At 40.6% G+C, this 17,494-nt stretch overlaps 1 protein-coding gene across 1 annotated transcript; it reads left to right on the top strand.

Moving 5' to 3' along the window:
• The first annotated feature begins 723 nt into the window (after positions 1-723).
• soat2 (sterol O-acyltransferase 2) lies at positions 724-17,266 on the top strand. Its single transcript, XM_085777608.1, has 16 exons — positions 724-845; positions 3,480-3,620; positions 3,930-3,988; positions 4,166-4,293; positions 4,386-4,439; positions 5,238-5,345; positions 6,220-6,502; positions 8,654-8,729; positions 9,560-9,644; positions 9,952-9,997; positions 10,278-10,407; positions 11,668-11,765; positions 13,138-13,236; positions 13,440-13,575; positions 14,887-15,032; positions 16,895-17,266. Exons 2-16 carry the CDS (start codon positions 3,542-3,544, stop codon positions 16,949-16,951), a joined length of 1,584 nt encoding a protein of 527 aa, XP_085633734.1. The 5' UTR covers positions 724-845; positions 3,480-3,541; the 3' UTR covers positions 16,952-17,266.
• Positions 17,267-17,494: the final 228 nt, after the last annotated feature.

The raw sequence follows: 17,494 nt of genomic DNA, 5'->3' as shown, positions 1-17,494 counted from the left end.
GTGTCCCACAGTGCTTTGCTGACAAGTCCTCACTCAGTACAGTTAAGGTTTGAAGTTCAAGATCACACTTGTTGTAGTTACACACGATACAAAAGTAATAATAGGTAAAAAATATATATATATACTATATATACAGTACAGGCCAAAAGTTTGGACACACTCAATGCATTTCCTTTATTTTCATGACTATTTACATTGTAGATTCTCACTGAAATTCCACTAATGAACCCTGGCACACCTGTGAAGTGAAAACCATTTTCAGGTCAGGTTCACCTCTTGAAGCTCATCAAGAGAATGCCAAGAGTGTGCAAAGCAGTAATCAGAGCAAAGGGTGGCTACTTTGAAGAAACTAGAATTGGTGAGGGCAGAGATAGAGGAGGAGGAGGAGGAGGAAGAAGGAGAGAAGACAAAGAAGAAAATACATGTTTTCAGTTATTTCACACTTTTTTGTTAATTCCACATGTGTTCATTCATAGTTTTGGTGCCTTCAGTGAGAATAAAGGAAACACATTGAATGAGAAGGTGTGTCCAAACTTTTGGCCTGTACTATATATATATATATATATATATATATATATATATATATAATTAAGTAGAGGTGAGCCTTTAACAAATGTATGTTTTGAGGTCCTGAGGGAGTGAGGAGGAGTCGGACACATGAGGACCAGGCTTGCCCACAGGGCCAGGAGCCAAAAGGACAAAGTGCAAAATGCAGCTGAGAAGAGGTCACCGATCAAAAGAGCTGCGATACAGACTTACTCAAACACACTCCAGCTACTCTCCCAGTGGGAATCACTGCCTCTCACCCTGTGGACCACAGACCGAGCCCAAGGCTAGAAGACTGTGTGAGTACAAACATGACACAATGACAAACTGTTTCTCATGGACGTCACGTCTGCCTGACACGTCCTGACATCGTTTTAGATTTCAGCTCCACAGGTGCTGCTCTCCTCAGATTTGTACAAGTTGTAGTCTTCAAAATGACAAAAATCCACCACGGGGTGAGCTCAGTGTGACTGATGATGAAATTCTTAGTAAAATGTCTCCATTTGTTCTGAAAATGAGACGAGCTATGGAGCAAACAGGAAGCAATAAAAGAAAAGCTTGAGTAGTCACGATAAGATAAAGGGCATGGACAGAATTTTTGTCTTCTTTTTACTGACATCTGATCTGGTGGAAAGTATTGATTTGATGAAGGTAAGTCTTCAATATGTTAATATTAAGATCAACTTTTTTGATCTTGTTGATTTCTTCTGGATTTCAAACCGTTCTTCTAACAATTAAGCTATTTCAATCATACCCAAAAGATAATCCTCAATGACTTTACTTAATCATGACTTCAGTCAACCTGTAACATCCGGACAGAATAATCATCCTGTCTTTGCTCATCTGCCTGAAATGTTTCATCTGGAAGCTTAACACATTTCTTCATTTCTTTGCTCACCCTGAAATATTTATACTGGCCTTAATTAATATAATGATAATTTAAGAAGCTGTGATTCAGGAGGAACCTTTGAAGAAACTGATGCTATCAGACTGTCAATGATGTAAGTCTAATACACAATTTTAAATCTGTGTAACTTCTGCAGAATATCTGAGGTTTCAGTTTCTACTAGTGTTAGATTCAAACGCAGGTGAACTAGTCTGTGCACACTTGAGGAATTAATTCATCACAGCTTTTCTATTCTATCAGTTCTGAATGATTGTGGGGTTAAAAGGGCACTTTGGTGGAATTAATGTTTTGAGAAGTTGATTCCATATGTTTTCTTTCACAGACAGATTTAGTCATAATATTGCATTTTGCCTGTATGATGAGGAGAGTCAACAAATGAGAGGACAGTTAAATTGAAAGTGAGGGGAAAAGCCAATAAGTTTGAGTTTTTAAACATGAGCAAGTGTGATGCTTCACAACTAATCCTAAACAAGATGTGTTGCAATGGGCCTGATCTATTCCAAAACATGTTTTTCTCCATCTCTGTCTCCTCCATCTCATCAGCCATATAATGTTTAATCTGTATATCTGTGCAAAGCCTATCTAGCTCTATTGACGTTTCTCCTGAGGAGTGATCAAACAGCATGGATTAGAAAATGAGGTCACTCTGTGTCTTTCACTCCTCCCTGGAAGTCTGTGCAACTCAATCTCTCTGTCAGACTTCTGTGTATCTTATCTGTGGTGTGTGAGCTTCAACTGAGGACAGGTAGACCGGCTGCTGTTTACATTCTTTAGCTTAAGCTGCACTGACTGGTGATAACACTCTTATTATGGAAAACCACTGGAGGTAACCAGCGTTCATAACCCTGCTGACATATATGTTACTGCGCTCAGAGCAGGAGGACTTTCACACGAGTGAGTTCACCTCTTTGGCACTGAGGCTTATCAGGAATATATATTCAAATATGAGGCAACCTGCAGCAATTGGCCTGTGTCCTCAGTCAGAGATTCTCAGATTTACATTGGGTATGTTAGCAGTAAATCACACAGGGTTAAAAGACTGTTGCTGCACCATTAAATTAAGTTGCACTTTTGTAAAAGTTACTTAAAGGGATTGTTCAAAATGGCAAATTGGTCCATTGCCATAATCCCTATAGTCATAGCAGTAGGTTTGTTACCTTTACTTGTCGGTGCAAGCAGTTTTTAGAACGGTGGAGCAGAGCCGCGAGCTGCTCAGAGCTACGCTACGGAGGTTCATGGGATTTCTTGGTTTCCCTCATCAAATACACAATCCAACAACTCCAAAACGTGGACAAGTTATGACCTTGACATTCACCAGGTAGGTACATTCAGAGACTGCTTGCTGAAAAACTGCCCCCGAAGGCAACACGCATCAGTGGTTTTGCATGAATTTACCTCCTGTAACGTTCCGTTATTATCTCATGCAGGTCATAACTTGTCCACCAGAGCGTTTTGGAGTTGTTGGATTGTGTATTTGATTAGTTTGATGAGGGAAACCAAGAAATCCCGTTAGCCTCCGTAGCATACAGTAGCTCTGAGCAGCTAGCGGCTCTGCTCCGCTGTTCTAAAAATAACTTGCACCGACAATTAAAGGTAACGAACCTACTGTTATGACTACAGGGATTTTGGCAATGGGCCAATTTGCCAAAATGTTGAACTATCCCTTTAAAGCTTAGTAGAAGTTGTCAGGGTAACACCAGCATCACAAGACCATAAAGTCTGGTTCCTCTCTATGTGGCCAAACTTTGTCTGCTGCACTTGACAGTAGCTCTGAGCAGCTTGCAGCTCGGCTCCTAAGAGTATAGGGATTTTGTAAATGGGCCAATTCGCCAAAAATGTTGAACTATCCCTTTAACACTTAGCCTAATTTGACATCAGTTAGTGGTGGTTTAATTTCCCACTCATATGGGTCTGACAAACAACAGGCAGGGTGGGGGAAATACAAATCCCTCTGTATTCATCACCAAACACCCAGCTCGTAATGTTTGACGTGTTTGAGACCAACCTGCAACTTTGATGTGCACAGGATCCTCCACATCAGTCCCAGCAGACAGCAGCGTGTGTTGCGGCCCGCTCCGGTTGGTAACCATGGCAACTGCAGAGCCGCCTAATGGGCTGTCGCACCGGAACATCAAGGCCCATCAGTCAGATGAGCTCTCCAGCCACGGTATGGTCTTTAGTGGTGTAATTATAATATTTGTTATCTTTGTTTCCAGACTGAAGCACATTTTTTAAAAAAGGATTACATACTTATTAATGGGTTTAGGGGATAATTCTTGTTAATTTGTGTTAAACAGCCACATTCAAAGTGCACACATTAAATTTCATGGGTGAAAATATGTTTGATTTGCAGAGATGTGATTCTCATTTTTCAGTTTTGCAGCTCAGTTATGTTCAGTTTTTCAGTTCAGACAATATGTACGATAGTTTATATTGGTGCTGACAACTGAGGCAACTTGTGTTCTTCTCTCTGCAGCTGGCAGCCATAACAATACACAAGAGGACAATCTAAGGCAGTGGAAGAAACATGCACAGGTACATTTGGTCGACTCAACAGTCCATCAGCCGCACACTGTCCCCTCTGTCTCACTCATTTAAGAAGAGGAAACAAAGATGCTCAGACTGTACAGAGCAAAGTCAATACATGCTACATATGAAGGTCCTCGTGTTAGCTGAAGGAAACAAATATTTCTCCTGTGTGTTCTCCTGTAGAAGGTAAAAGTAAAAGTCCTGGAGCAGATCCAGCATCAGCTCAGTGAAATTCTGGACGACGCTCTGACGGAGTCGGCCCAGCCCTTCACCCACAACCAGCTGGGTTTGAAAGGGAAGTCCTCATCCAGGTGAGACGGATGGGGCAACTCTCAGCACTCTTATTGATGTGGTTGGTGTTTCCTGTTCATCATGTCATTGGCTGTTCAACGTTCTGTTTCAGATCTCAGAAAATGGATAATGGCAAAGTGTTTGTGGACAGAGCATCACTGTTGGAGTAAGTAGGAAAGACTGACAGTTTATTTCCCAGTTAGTGAACAAAAAGAAAAAATGAGTGTAAACTTCAATGCAGGACTACAACTAGATCATCCATATGACAGTCATTTTCTGATTTTTCATTTGGTCCTGAAAACATACTGTAAGAATAGTGATAGCCTAAAACTCAAAAATGAACAGCCAAATAAGACTGTTGGAAAACAGAAAATATGTTGTATTTATGCTTGTTATTGAATATTTGAAATATGAAAAGGTTAATTTTCTGCAGATCAATTTATTGGCAGACTAACAAATTGTTTCAGCTCTATACCTCAGTACAAGTCAGTACAACACCTTTTCCCTCATGCAGTAGCATGCTTCATGCTTTGTGTTCTTCACAGTGGCAGCATCCATCCACCCAGCCTAAGCAGGAATAGAGGGAATCAAACCCAGAACCTGGGCAGAGGCAACAGTGCTAATCACTGTAGCACCATGCCGCCCCAGTGGCAACTTTACAATACAATTTTTTCCATATTTAGAATTTATTTTCTTTGCTTCTTTGTATTTAATATTTTTCAAATTTTGCTTTGAAGTCACATAAAGAAATAACAAATTGTTCATAATTGCCTTGAGGAGGGCAATATCGCAGAAAATATTTAAAAAACAACAATAGACCGTTGATTTGAGAGCGTGGTTCACATTTACAAATACAGATCAGACATGTGAGCTCAATAACCCTCCAGCATGAATGCAGAACAACCGCCTACACACACTGACATTGTGTGTGTTTGTGTGTGTGTGTGTGTCCTCCTCTCATCAGTGAGCTGTTTGAGATCAGCCACATCAGAACCATCTACCACATGTTCATAGCCGTCCTCCTCATCTTCTTCCTGAGCACCCTGGCTGTGGACTACATTGACCAGGGCAGGTATGTGGCAAAATAAACTACAGTACATCACATGTATTGTGTGTTTGAGTGTGAGGAAACATGTTCCTGACACTGACATGTCCCCGTGTGCCCCTCTGACTCTAAACCAAAATCTAGAGAGGCTCAATTAACCCTGAAGCTTTTCAAAACTTCTTATCTTCTCCTTCTCCTCGTCGTGTCCCTCCCGTCTTCTCTCTCTCTGCCTCGCTGCTCGTCTGGCAGTGGGAAGATAACGCAATCAATTCCTCAGGCTACTCCTTATGTTGCTTTGGGCTGCAGCAGCAGTAATGGCCTGGTTCCTGTTTGCAGGAAAGTGGTTGTGAGTTTAATTCTTATGTTCCTGACTGGAACAGGAGCCAGCGGGCGGCTCTCCACTGTGTGCAAATTATTCGATACATTCACCCTCAGTTAACACTGATTTTAATATGCGTAAACAGATGAAATAAACAATAATGACATCGCACTTGAGAGCACATGTTGAATTTCAAACAAATCCTCTGATATGCTGCGCTGAGCGGGCATATTAAATCTATTATTATTGTCACCAGAGGGGTCTTTTCAGATGGGAGAGAGGAATGGGGAAAAATATTCAAAACATTTTACTGTGCCTGTGCGTTTATTAAAGGCATTCGTGCTTAAATATAATTAAAACGGTCAGTCGATGCCTTGTTTAAAACTAAAACATATAAATGAGCTGCCTTTTATGTCACTGGCATCCACTCAATCTTTGATTTTTATAGTTATTTCCCTGGACAGTGAAGTAATCTGAATCTGTATCAGTATTACACTGTAAGTTAAAAACCTCTAACTGTTATAATTGCTTGTTTTTACTCAACACAACTCATCACTCCCTTTTTTTTCTCCTTATTCTCAGGTTGGTCTTAGAGTTTGACCTGCTCTTCTACGCCTTTGGAAAACTGGGCACAGTCATCAAGGCCTGGAGTGTGATGTTTGTGTACACGCTGCTCGTCCCCTACTACAGCCTGGTGTTGTGGGGTTCCCTGTACCACGGCTTCCCCTCCAAGCTGGGGCTGTCTCTGGGGACAGGCTTCATCCTGGCCGCCATACAGTCCTGCGTTCTTGGAGTGTTCCCGATCTACGTAGTCGTAGAAAACCAGCTGCCACCAGCTTCACGGTTCATTGTGATACTGGAGCAGGTCAGTGTGTGTGTGTTAAAAGTTAAACAGGCTTTGCTTTCATAGGGCAACAGATTGGGACTGTTTCAGGCTATCATCTGTGTAAATGTCACTCACATTAGATCTTCACTGATGTATTATAGTTATATGACTTATTACCATAGACTGTAAAAAGAATGGACGTAGCACCTGTGACTTGACCCATTGGTTTGGGGGAGTCTGTTTTGTGCTCCTACTACGGGCATTTGAACTGCGCCATCTTGGATTTTAGTGGGAGTCTACTCTCCATATTTGGAGAGGTGCGCCGCCCACTGAACTCGAAGCAACCAATTAACGGTCGGTAACTGTCTGCGAAACTGTCACTCAACATAACCACCCCCCATTTATGTACGAATTTGAAGCCTAAACAACACTAAAAACGGTTGTGGTACAAAAAACAGTGTTCACGGAGGTGGAAACTATTGGTAGAGACCAAAAAAATAAAATGTTCCAGGCTGTAAATATGTTTTTTTAAGCTGTAAAGTCGGCTATTTTAACATGGGGGTCAGTGGAGAGTTGCTCACTTCTGGTCCCAGCCCCCAGTGGTTGCCGCAGAACTGCAGCTTTTTGAACGTGGTGGTATTCACTTGTAGAACCTACAACTCCCCCCTTGCTTATTACACATGCTGTATAATCAGTAAATCATGAATGTTGTTGCGATAACAAGAAATTGGCCAGACAGCAATGTAAAGTTTGTTTTTGACTGTAAAATGTCCAGGTGAGGACACAGTTTGTTTACTTTCCGTTACAGAAAATGGCCTTAAAAAGTTCACACAGAGACTATGCACAGATAAACTTATTACTGCATCTGATAATTAAGTAGAACACAGACAAGGATGTGGACAAGGCATGAATCTGCACTGAGACACATAAAACCTCAAACGACCCAAATAGAACAATAAACAGGAAAAAAAAAAAGCAAAACTAGTTCATACTTGCTATTTATGAGGCTCTTGGCAAGAAGTAGACCTGTAAATTTAATTTTCTGTGACTCATGAACAGACAACACCTACTTTAGAAGATAAGGGTTTTTGGGGACAGAAACACAAAAACAGTCTGACCTGACTACAAATTAACAAGCAATTCTCTCTCAAACCATGAACATGTGATTTCTTATTTAGATGCTGTTCTGTTATTTGTAATGCACGTATACTCAGCTGAAAGCTTAATGGCTGTATGCTGCTATATTCACCACCACTGCTGCTGTTCAAATAGCATTTCAACAACCCCACCTGACCCATAAGAACTTATGGGTCAGGTGGGATTGTTGAAATCCCAAGGGGGGAATTTAGTATTGTTGCCCTCTTCACTCTCTGCTGCACTAAGCTCAAAACATTGGTTGTTAGGTTGTTTAAAGGAGTCATATTTTATTTATTAACTTAAAAATGATTTTACGGCTATGTAAACTGCTGCTCAGCAAAAAAAAAAATCGTATTAGGAATTGCTTTGGCTAGAAAAAGCCAGTAGATAACTGTGTATTCTGCAGATAACATAATATTAATTGGTAATCCAAATGATAAATGCAGCCCTGCCATCAGCAGGAATATTGCGATAAGAAAAAGAAAGAGCCTGATGGCCACGGATGGGAGCCGTCCAACTGGAAAGCCACTATAAAAGAGACCGCATGCAGATCTCAGCGCTGCCAATGTTGGAACATCACAGGCCCATCCTGTAATACCTCCTCATCCTCTTTATTACACCAGCTCCTGTCTCCCAAAACCGCCTTAGCACTAAGATCATTTTAGCTCCATTCGATGGAGTGAGATAATCCCATGTGCTTAGATGCTTTTGGGAAACCCGGTCCTGATCCTTATCTGACCCGGGTCCAGGCAGTCTATTTGTCACTCTGAAGCTACGAAAGCTGGCCATTTGATGCATAAACCAATGATTTTAATTCACTTAAATGCCTCAAAGAGAGACAGAGTTTGCCGATGCCGGTTAATATCACACACATTTTATGAGAGGCTAACATAATGAGTTCTCTCCAGCTACGGAGGAAGTTGACATTCAAATAAATGATATGACATTTGGTCAGTGTGTGTAAAACCAGTTCTCTTGAGACACACTGTTCACTCAATGTGGAAGCTATATTATGTCTCACTTCACATTATAACTGTATCAATTTCTCCTCAGATACGATTCCTGATGAAGAGCTACTCCTTCATAAGAGAAACTGTTCCTGTTATAATGAGGAATACTCCAAAGGAAGGTACATACTGCACTGTATTGCATTGATGTCAGGTGTGTTTACTCCTCAGGCGGTGTCATTAGTCACAGTGACACTACCAGACACAACAGAAAAATGACTAAAACAGAGCTCAGCAGGACGCCACCCAAATGATTCATGCTGAAGTTAAAACTAACAATGAAAACGGATGCACACAATAAACAACCTGCGGCGTGTGAAGCCCCATGAGATTCTGCTGTAAAAGTGTGTAAATGAGAGATAAAACTGAGAAACAACTGTGTAGTCAAAGATCTTCCTCACTTTGAATGAGGTTTTGGTATGAAATAAAATATGAAAATATGCCATTTGTTCAACGCAGATATATGATGTTCATATGTGACCTTTAAGGCAATTATCAAAAGAACAGCAGGCTTTAACACGTTTTAAATGTCACTGGTATTAGAGGCTAAAGCCAGACGTGCTGAAGAGGAGGCAAGAGAAATCGTTAATGATATTACAGACTTTTAGGCAGGTAATTTGGCATAATGGCGTAACGATTTAGCAATAAGCCCACAGTCATTTCATTTCAAAGACGGTCATTTGTTAGCAAGTTCCTTCATTAAGCCACAGTAAAGCTTTAGCACTCACAAATGGAAAGTTTAATGTCTGGCATTGTGCCAATCAATGAAAGAAGAGAAAATTAACTTAGAAGTTCATATCTGAACATCAGACCTTAAATCAGCTCATTTGAACCCTTTTTAAAAAATAATTCAGGCCACTTGTGACTAAAGGTTTAACTGTCAGAGTGTAAGATTCAAAATTGGACCTCCTCTATTTTATTGTTACACCAAAAAACTGTTGTTGGTTTTCAGGAAAAGGTCCCAGATTCCCAACGTTTTCCAGCTACTTGTACTTCCTCTTCTGTCCAACCCTCATCTACAGAGAATCCTATCCTCGGTAAGGCATTTGCTATTTACCCTCCTTCGCCTCAGATCACACTTTCTTTTTCTTTTGTTCTCATGTTTATTGAGATCAAACGACACATGGATGTCATATTATACTAACAAACGCACAAAATTCTGGAATTCAAAGCTAAGCAGTGTCAGGATTTCTTACTCACACTGCATCGATAAAACTCTAACTAATCCCTAGTATGTGCAGTTAGCATCAGACATTAATGTCCCAACATACTCTAAACTCCACTGCCTGCACTCTATCACACTATCCATCTCTGAAGTCATGACATCTTATCTTTTCTTCCCAGAAACACCCACATAAGATGGAATTACGTTGGTGTAACTCTTGGCATGGTATGTGAATCGTTCGCAATCGAGTGTCTCACACCTAGTTGTACTGTATGATGTAACAGGACGTAGTGGGGAGGCCTTTGTTGAGTTAATGCCCTTGAGAAGATGCTGTTGCTCACAGCGCTGGAGTGTGGTGCAATAATGTGAAGTAATCACAGGTGTTTAGTGGCTGTAAGCTTTGGATATCTTTGATCACTTTTATTCTAATGAGTGATCTGTTTGTGTTTCAGTTCCCCAGGTGTAACAAACTTTTTTTTATGACATTATAATTGTGTCTTTGTAGATCTTGGGTTGCCTGTTTTACGGCTACTTCATCCTGGTGCGCCTCTGTGTGCCTGTCTTCAGACTGGAGACCAACCTGCCGTTCAGCAAACGGACAATGGTTCTAGCTGTGTTCAACTCAATATTACCAGGTACTGTACTTTCATTCAGCGCAAAAACACCATAAACTCACACACTCACACCAGGGCCGGTCCTAGGATTTTGGTGGCCCTAAACAAGATTTTGTTTGTGGCCCCCAAAATACTCAAAGAGTAAACACCAAATCACACATACTGCTTACAACTGAATGAATAGACACACACACATGATAATAATAATGATAGTACATACATAAAGTAGAGATGGACAAATGAATTAACCACAAATCTCTTAGATTTATTGCAACAATAGTAATTGAATTTGCTTGGTTTCTGCAGCAGCAAAATGATGCGCAACAAAGTGAAGGTGCATTCACTGCTCTACATTCATACGAAAACACACGATGTTCCTACTGTATGTTATTATGGGCTACAGAAAAGTATATTTTAATTAACTCTTGCAAGGAATACTGTGTGGCACATATGTTAAATGAATTGGATTAAATCCCAGTTGGGACCTTTCTGATCATATGGCCTTCCCTAGCGATTGTGGCCCTAAACAAGGGTGTGGAGCAGCATTTATGTTTATGTTTATGTTTATTTGCACGATTATAAAAGCAACAATAAAAATAAAAAAAAAACCTAACCCTAATCTCACCTATAAAAGCAATTGCACAAATAACAAAGCAAAACAAACAAAAGAAACATTAATATATCTTGACTAGCATTATAAACAAAATAATACAAAATAGAATTAAATAAAAGAGAGAAAAAATAATTTTAAATAAATAAAAAAAAGGAAAAAAATATATATACAGTATACACATACACACACATAATAATAGGAACAAATTAATCAAAAAACAAAACAAAACATTTTCCAGGCAAATGTCATGAGGAAGTCATGTGCCAAAGAAGCATAAAGTTCAAATGTGACTTCCCTTCCACAATCTCCATTATCTCTGACTTGTACTGTATGAGTCAGCACTGGTTAATGTATTACTCACTGTGTCAGTGGGAGAGAGGAGTCTCGGGTGTTTGTAAGCGATTGATAAGATTAAAGATGCTATTATGCAATCAAGTACAGGTAACTTAAAGGCAGGCATGTTTATTGCTCTCTTCTAGTGAATACCGTTTTGAGTGAGTGCTGATAAAAGCATCAGTGTCAAGTTACAGCCCTTTGGAGAGAGCTGGGAGCAATGCCCTGAATTAAAGCGTTCCTCATAACCACCTCCTCCTCCTCCTCCTCCTCCTCTTCCTCCTCCTCCTCCTCCTCCTCCTCCCCCCCGTCTGTTTTTTGTCTCTGTGTTTCAGGTATAATGCTCCTTCTGTTGTGTTTCTTCGCCTTCCTGCACTGCTGGCTCAACCTCTTCGGGGAGCTGCTGCGCTTTGCTGACAGGATGTTCTACAAGGTGTGTGTATGTGAGTGTGCGTGTGTGTGGTACTCTTGATTTTTCTGTGGCATCACCTCTCCCATGAACACATCCTTTTCAACAGCGCTCGCTTTTCCAGATGGGAACTATTTGATTAATGACAAGTTAAAACTGCGGCAGGGCGGCTGGATGGTCCCAGAGCAGTTTAACAGTTTCCATCATTTTATATTCTGCTGATACAACTGACTTAACCATGATATAGGCCGCATCTGAAAGTGCCTAGTTGCTTTTATTGGCCTCTTCCTCTGAGTGTTTAGCTCCTGTGACTCTCTCTGCGAGTCCGAAGGTGTGATTTTTGGAAGCTGTGGAGACACTGAACAGAACTCTTCTGTTCATCAGGAAATACCACCAAATTAAAGCACATATATCTCCTTCAGCCACAAATTGTTGCTGTCATATTAGAGTTACTGGTATGTACGGGTTAAAGAGAAGTGGAAGTTTTAGAGCTACTGGTAGATATTTTCAAGCTCTTGCATAAGCTGTTTTCCCCGACTTCCATTGTTCATGCTAAACTAAGCTAGGCTAATTGCTGGGGGGCAACCGCCATTCCAATATCCCACCAGTCCAACATAGGCCTGTAATTGTCTAAATGGCAACACTTAATTTTCTATCAAATGTCCCATCGTTCTGACAATTTTTGCCTCCTATGGTCGGAATGACGGTATTTTTTTCTTTTTTTAAACATCCTGCCTTATTTTAGCGTATTTTTTTCCCCCAAGAGATTCTGCACTGGTTGGGTTTAGGCAATGAAGAAAGGAGTTGGTTAAGTTTAGTAAAAAGACCAGGTAGAGGCTAGACAGGCAGACTAGTCCCTGTCTGCGCTCTGCTGCGTAATTACGCACAACCATGTGTGTATTCCTCTATCAGCATGTCTTAAAGAAGGGAGTCACCTGTTGAATAACGCACATTTCCTTATATTAAAGCCTTGTCGGAATGGTGGGACGTTCGTATGTCGGAATAGCGGTATGTCGGAATGGTGGGATGTCGCAATGACAGCATGTAACCTCACTCCATATTTACCACTCATACGTTATAGTGCTGTCAGTCCTCTCATGTCACTCTCTGAAAGAAAGCACATAAGCATATTTCCAAAAATGTTGGATTGTTCCTTCAAATATATAATAGACAGCTGTGTGTTTGTTTGTTTGTTTGTTTGTTTGTTTGTAATAATAATGTGTTTTTTGAAATCTGTTCTTGAACACAGCACAAGACAGCAGCTGTCAGTAAAGACGCAGTTCACTTGAAATCTCAGTTTCCCTCGTGAATAATTTGACTACTGTCTACCCAGAGTTTTTGTTTTTTGAAGTGATTATATTGCATTCACCCACTGGTTGATCTTTTCATTTTCCAGGACTGGTGGAACTCCACGTCTTTTGCCAACTATTATCGTACCTGGAATGTGGTGGTTCACGACTGGTTGTATTACTATGGTTACAGAGACTTCCTCTGGGTGAGTGCTACCACAGAAAACAGTGAAAGTTAACACATTGAATGATAGTAAGCATTAATGTCATACTGCAGTGGACTCGTCCCACGATGAAGTGTGTTCCAATAGTTTCACTCACACAAGTGCTGTAATTCTACTGACACAAAATCCACACTGAACCAACCTGACCCCTGAACTCTGAGCCTCTCTCTCTCTGATCCCTGCAGCTGTCCAACAGGAAATTCCGAGCAGCTGCCATGCTCTCCGTGTTCATCGTCTCCGCCGTCGTCCATGAGTACGCCTTGACCATGGGCTTCGGCTTCTTCTACCCGGTCATGTTCTGCCTCTTTGCAGTGTTTGGAGGTGAGGGATGTGTTCATTATCCAGTGAACAATATCTGTGGCCAGGCTGCTGAAAGGAAAGGAAAGGAAGGAAAGGAAAGCGATAACCTCAACGCCTTTAGGAAGAAATAAAAGACACAAAGACACAGGAGAACAAAAGAAAATGTTTCAAGTCTAGATGAGAAATGCTGGAGTTGAAACACTGTGCCTGAGCTGACTGTCAATCACTTGGTTCAAGTATGTAAATGTGCCCTTTTTTATTCTGACCTGCACTTTAAAGCCTTTAAAGTTAAAATCTGTAATTATTCACTCCAACAGACATTTAGTGGCTGTTTTCAGAGGACGACTCTCATCATGTCTAAAGCAAAAATCCACTGGCACATTTCTGTGGGACTCAAAAATCAATCATCTGACTAGCAGCCTCACATCCCACAGCCTTAACACAAATACAGAGTTATTCTTTAAAGCCCCAGTATGTAACTTTTGTTTTTTTATTAGCAAAAATCAAATATTGCTTTCATAAATACGTATTTCACTGAAGTCGAATCACACCCGCATACAAATGAAAGCTTTCTTGTACCTTAGAATGAGTTGTTACAAGTTGTTACAAATACATAAGTGGGCGACGCACTGAGCCAGGGCTGCCATGTTGCATCGCCATTTTTTATGTTCAGTAGCAGCGTGACCGTAGGTTTTTTATTTTTATTTTTATTTATTTAACCTTTATTTATCCAGGAAGTATCCATTGAGATTTGACAATCTATTTTCCAAGGATGTCCTGGTCAGGAAGCATTACAAAACAATCAATCAAAACAAGTGAGAAAATACATAGCAAGAGCAAGGTAGCAAAGAGACAATGATAATTGATACAATAAAAGGTAACCACAGAAACTCACCGGAGCTGTCGGCTCGGGGAGAAAGTTTTCCAGGTAGCGCCTGTTAAAACTGTCACCACTGTGTAGTGTGAGGAAGGACGGAGGCACTGATGTTGCATTCAGGTGCAGTCAGGCAGACGGCCGTCGGCAAACCAACCGGATGTCATTTTACTCAACAAGAGAAAGACCGTAAAATGTGGGTCAGGTGAACAATACGACATCACCATGACAACATATTGTCATGCCTGTATTGTTTTGCCTCTTGCTGGCAGACCACTTGTTTACATAGACGCTTGTTTATCCTGTTACATGCAGCTCTGTTGTCTGTCTGACATCTGCCTGATTTTAGTGAATGCAACATCAAGAATACGTTCCGATATGCAAATGCACAGCTAGATGGGGGGAATTCCTACATATTATACCTTTAACTACTGACTCGTGTCTTCTTTTGTTTCTAGTGGTCTTCAATTTCACCATGAACGACAAGCGTCAGAACCCCGCGTTCAACGTCATCATGTGGGCGTGTCTGTTCCTCGGCCAGGGCGTGCAGGTGTGTCTGTACTGCCAGGAGTGGTACGCACAGATACACTGCCCACGGAAAGAGGTATGAACTCCACCTACAGTGCATGTGTACTATTTTTTTATTTTTTTATTTAACCTTTATTTAACCAGGCAGAATCAATTAAGAACAAGTTCTTATTTACAATGATGGCCTGACAAGAGGCATAAGCTTCTTGAGGGGGAGGGGGAGGGGGGCTGTGAGGGAGAAAAGATAGGTTAAAAGACAATAGCAAATATGCACAACTACACAAACATTCAGCAGAAAACAAGGCATAAAAGTTAATAACAAGGATATTGTTACTGGTTTTTACTGGAACAGAAATGTCACCTTCACACTTTTCTTCTGTCAGACCTAATTAAAAAGTTGTTTTGTATAGTTGGAACATGCATTTCTTTTTTATGCTTAACACCTGTCCTGTCCAGTGAGGCTCATCACTCATAGCCTCAAACCTGACGAGACAGACACTACTATATTTCATAGCAACAAAAAAATGGGTCATAAACTATAGGTTTTCTGTCAGGTTTTATTTAACTTTAGTTTTCTTGGCTACACCTGTGACAGATGAATCAATAAAATCTGACATAAAGTGAGATTTGTGACCCTTTTTTTCCCCCAGAAGAACATGCGAAGACATGTTTTCAAAGTGAGATTTATTATGGCATTTGAGGGCATAAACAACCTCCCCGCTGGATTGTTTTTAAGCTCAGCAAGAAGCAGTGACTCATGTGACTGCATGTTGTAGATTTGAAATGAAACGTCAAGCTGGTTGTTTGTAGTACTCTGCATCGCTGTGATGTCATTAGACTGGACTTTGTATCCAGCGTCAGAGGTACTGAAATGGAAAACAGGCCAACGGGTTAGTAACACTGAAACACAAATGACATAAAGATTCTCTCTAATCATACTGTTATATAATTCACGGCTAGATTACACGACTTGGATTTGAGTAGTTTGGTTGTTGGACGTCACACAGATGACTGTGATTGACCCCTGTCATAAGGTCATCTGACTTTCTCTTCTCTTGTAGTCTGCTCTCATTCATGAGCACAGAAACATCATCCATGCAATAGATTGTGCCTATACATGCGTAAAACCTGCAGCCATTATTACAGTCTGCGATCCCAGAACATCATACAGATGCAGGTCCCAATAGTCAGGACTGAGTTGGGGAAAAAGGCATTTCAATTTTCTGCCCCCTCAAGCTGGATCAATCTGCAGAGGGATAGGACTGACTGAACTCATTGGCCTGGGGGAATTCAGATCAGTCCTTACTCCTTGTTTATACCGTTTGTATATAATATATAATAACTCTGTGGTGTTGTTTTGCGCACTGCTTTCTTAGCCAGGTCACTCATGTAAAAGAGGTTTTTAAATCTCAATGAGTTTTACCTGGTTAAATAAAGGATAAATAAATAATAGAGACTGCATACCAATATTAGAGAGATAACACATGCAACTTGCACATAAAACCATGTAGGAGAGACTTTTGAGTCGAGTAACTGATGTTTGTAAAACGTCAACATGTATTTAACCCCTTGAAAAAAAAAACCCTCTCTTCCGACTCCAGCCGTTTGATGAAGTCACAGATGTGCAGGATTTGTATGACAGATGGGCACAGATGTACTTAACATACTTACTCCACTATGAACGACTGCATCTCTGTGTAGCCCCTAAGACCTGCACAGCCACTGGTGTCATTCACACACACAATGGCTTAACACAGATAGCTGCTGTGCTGTCTAAAAATAGAAGTGACGTCTGTAATATGAGAACATTACATGAAAATGAACCGGTGACAAATCATACAAAAACAGATAAATGTATAAAAAGACTGCAGATTATGTGACTGGGAGGAGAAGAAGACTGTTTGGATATTCAGACTAATTCTTATTCTTCCTCATCAGAATAGTTTCTGGGAGATGGTGACACCTCGATCCTGGTCCTGCAACTACCAGAGATGAAGCTGCTTTTCTCCTCGGCTTGAGGAAGAAGTGATGAAAAGGTGGAGGTCTGAAAATCACAACGGACCAAACATAAAGACAAAAGCACACAATGAAAACTTGAAAGACATGTAAATATTAAAGGTTTTTCTGTTTGTAGCCCGTAACATTTATCTCAGGTCAAGAAAGATGTGACCATGACTATTGTTTTTATGTTGTTATTCAGCCGTGGTGTAATCCATATGTCTCTGGTTTATCACCTCTTAATTATTTAATAGTTTCTAATAATTCAGACTGTAAAAAATATTGCTGTAAGCAAACTGTTGCACATTTATACATTTTTATCGTGTTGGTATTTCAAATGCAAAGTTTTGAGAAATAAATCTTTGTGTATGTGCATGTGTGCATGTGTCGCAATTAAAAAACAACAAAACACAACTTGTCGATTGGTGAGTTTTTGGCTTGTGTGACCTTTAAACAGAGCCTGGCAGGCCAGCAGTTTTCCTCTGTGTTCACTCCTGCAAATCTCAGTATTCAGTATTTCAGGACAGATGCTGCTCTCCA

Source organism: Trachurus japonicus, chromosome 5, assembly GCF_045865225.1.
Source record: "Trachurus japonicus isolate A0001 chromosome 5, Traja_1.0".
NCBI classification, from domain to species: Eukaryota; Metazoa; Chordata; class Actinopteri; order Carangiformes; family Carangidae; genus Trachurus; species Trachurus japonicus.
Note: the sequence above shows the minus strand (reverse complement) of the source record. Positions and strands in the feature narration are given on the sequence as shown.

Bases quoted from the DNA above. Each gene is read 5' to 3' on its own strand.
- soat2 (XM_085777608.1), top strand. From the start codon at position 3,542: ATGGCAACTGCAGAGCCGCCTAATGGGCTGTCGCACCGGAACATCAAG. The intron at 3,621-3,929 runs GTATGGTCTTTA...TTCTCTCTGCAG, and splicing joins AGATGAGCTCTCCAGCCACG to CTGGCAGCCATAACAATACA. The intron at 10,408-11,667 runs GTACTGTACTTT...TCTGTGTTTCAG, and splicing joins GTTCAACTCAATATTACCAG to GTATAATGCTCCTTCTGTTG.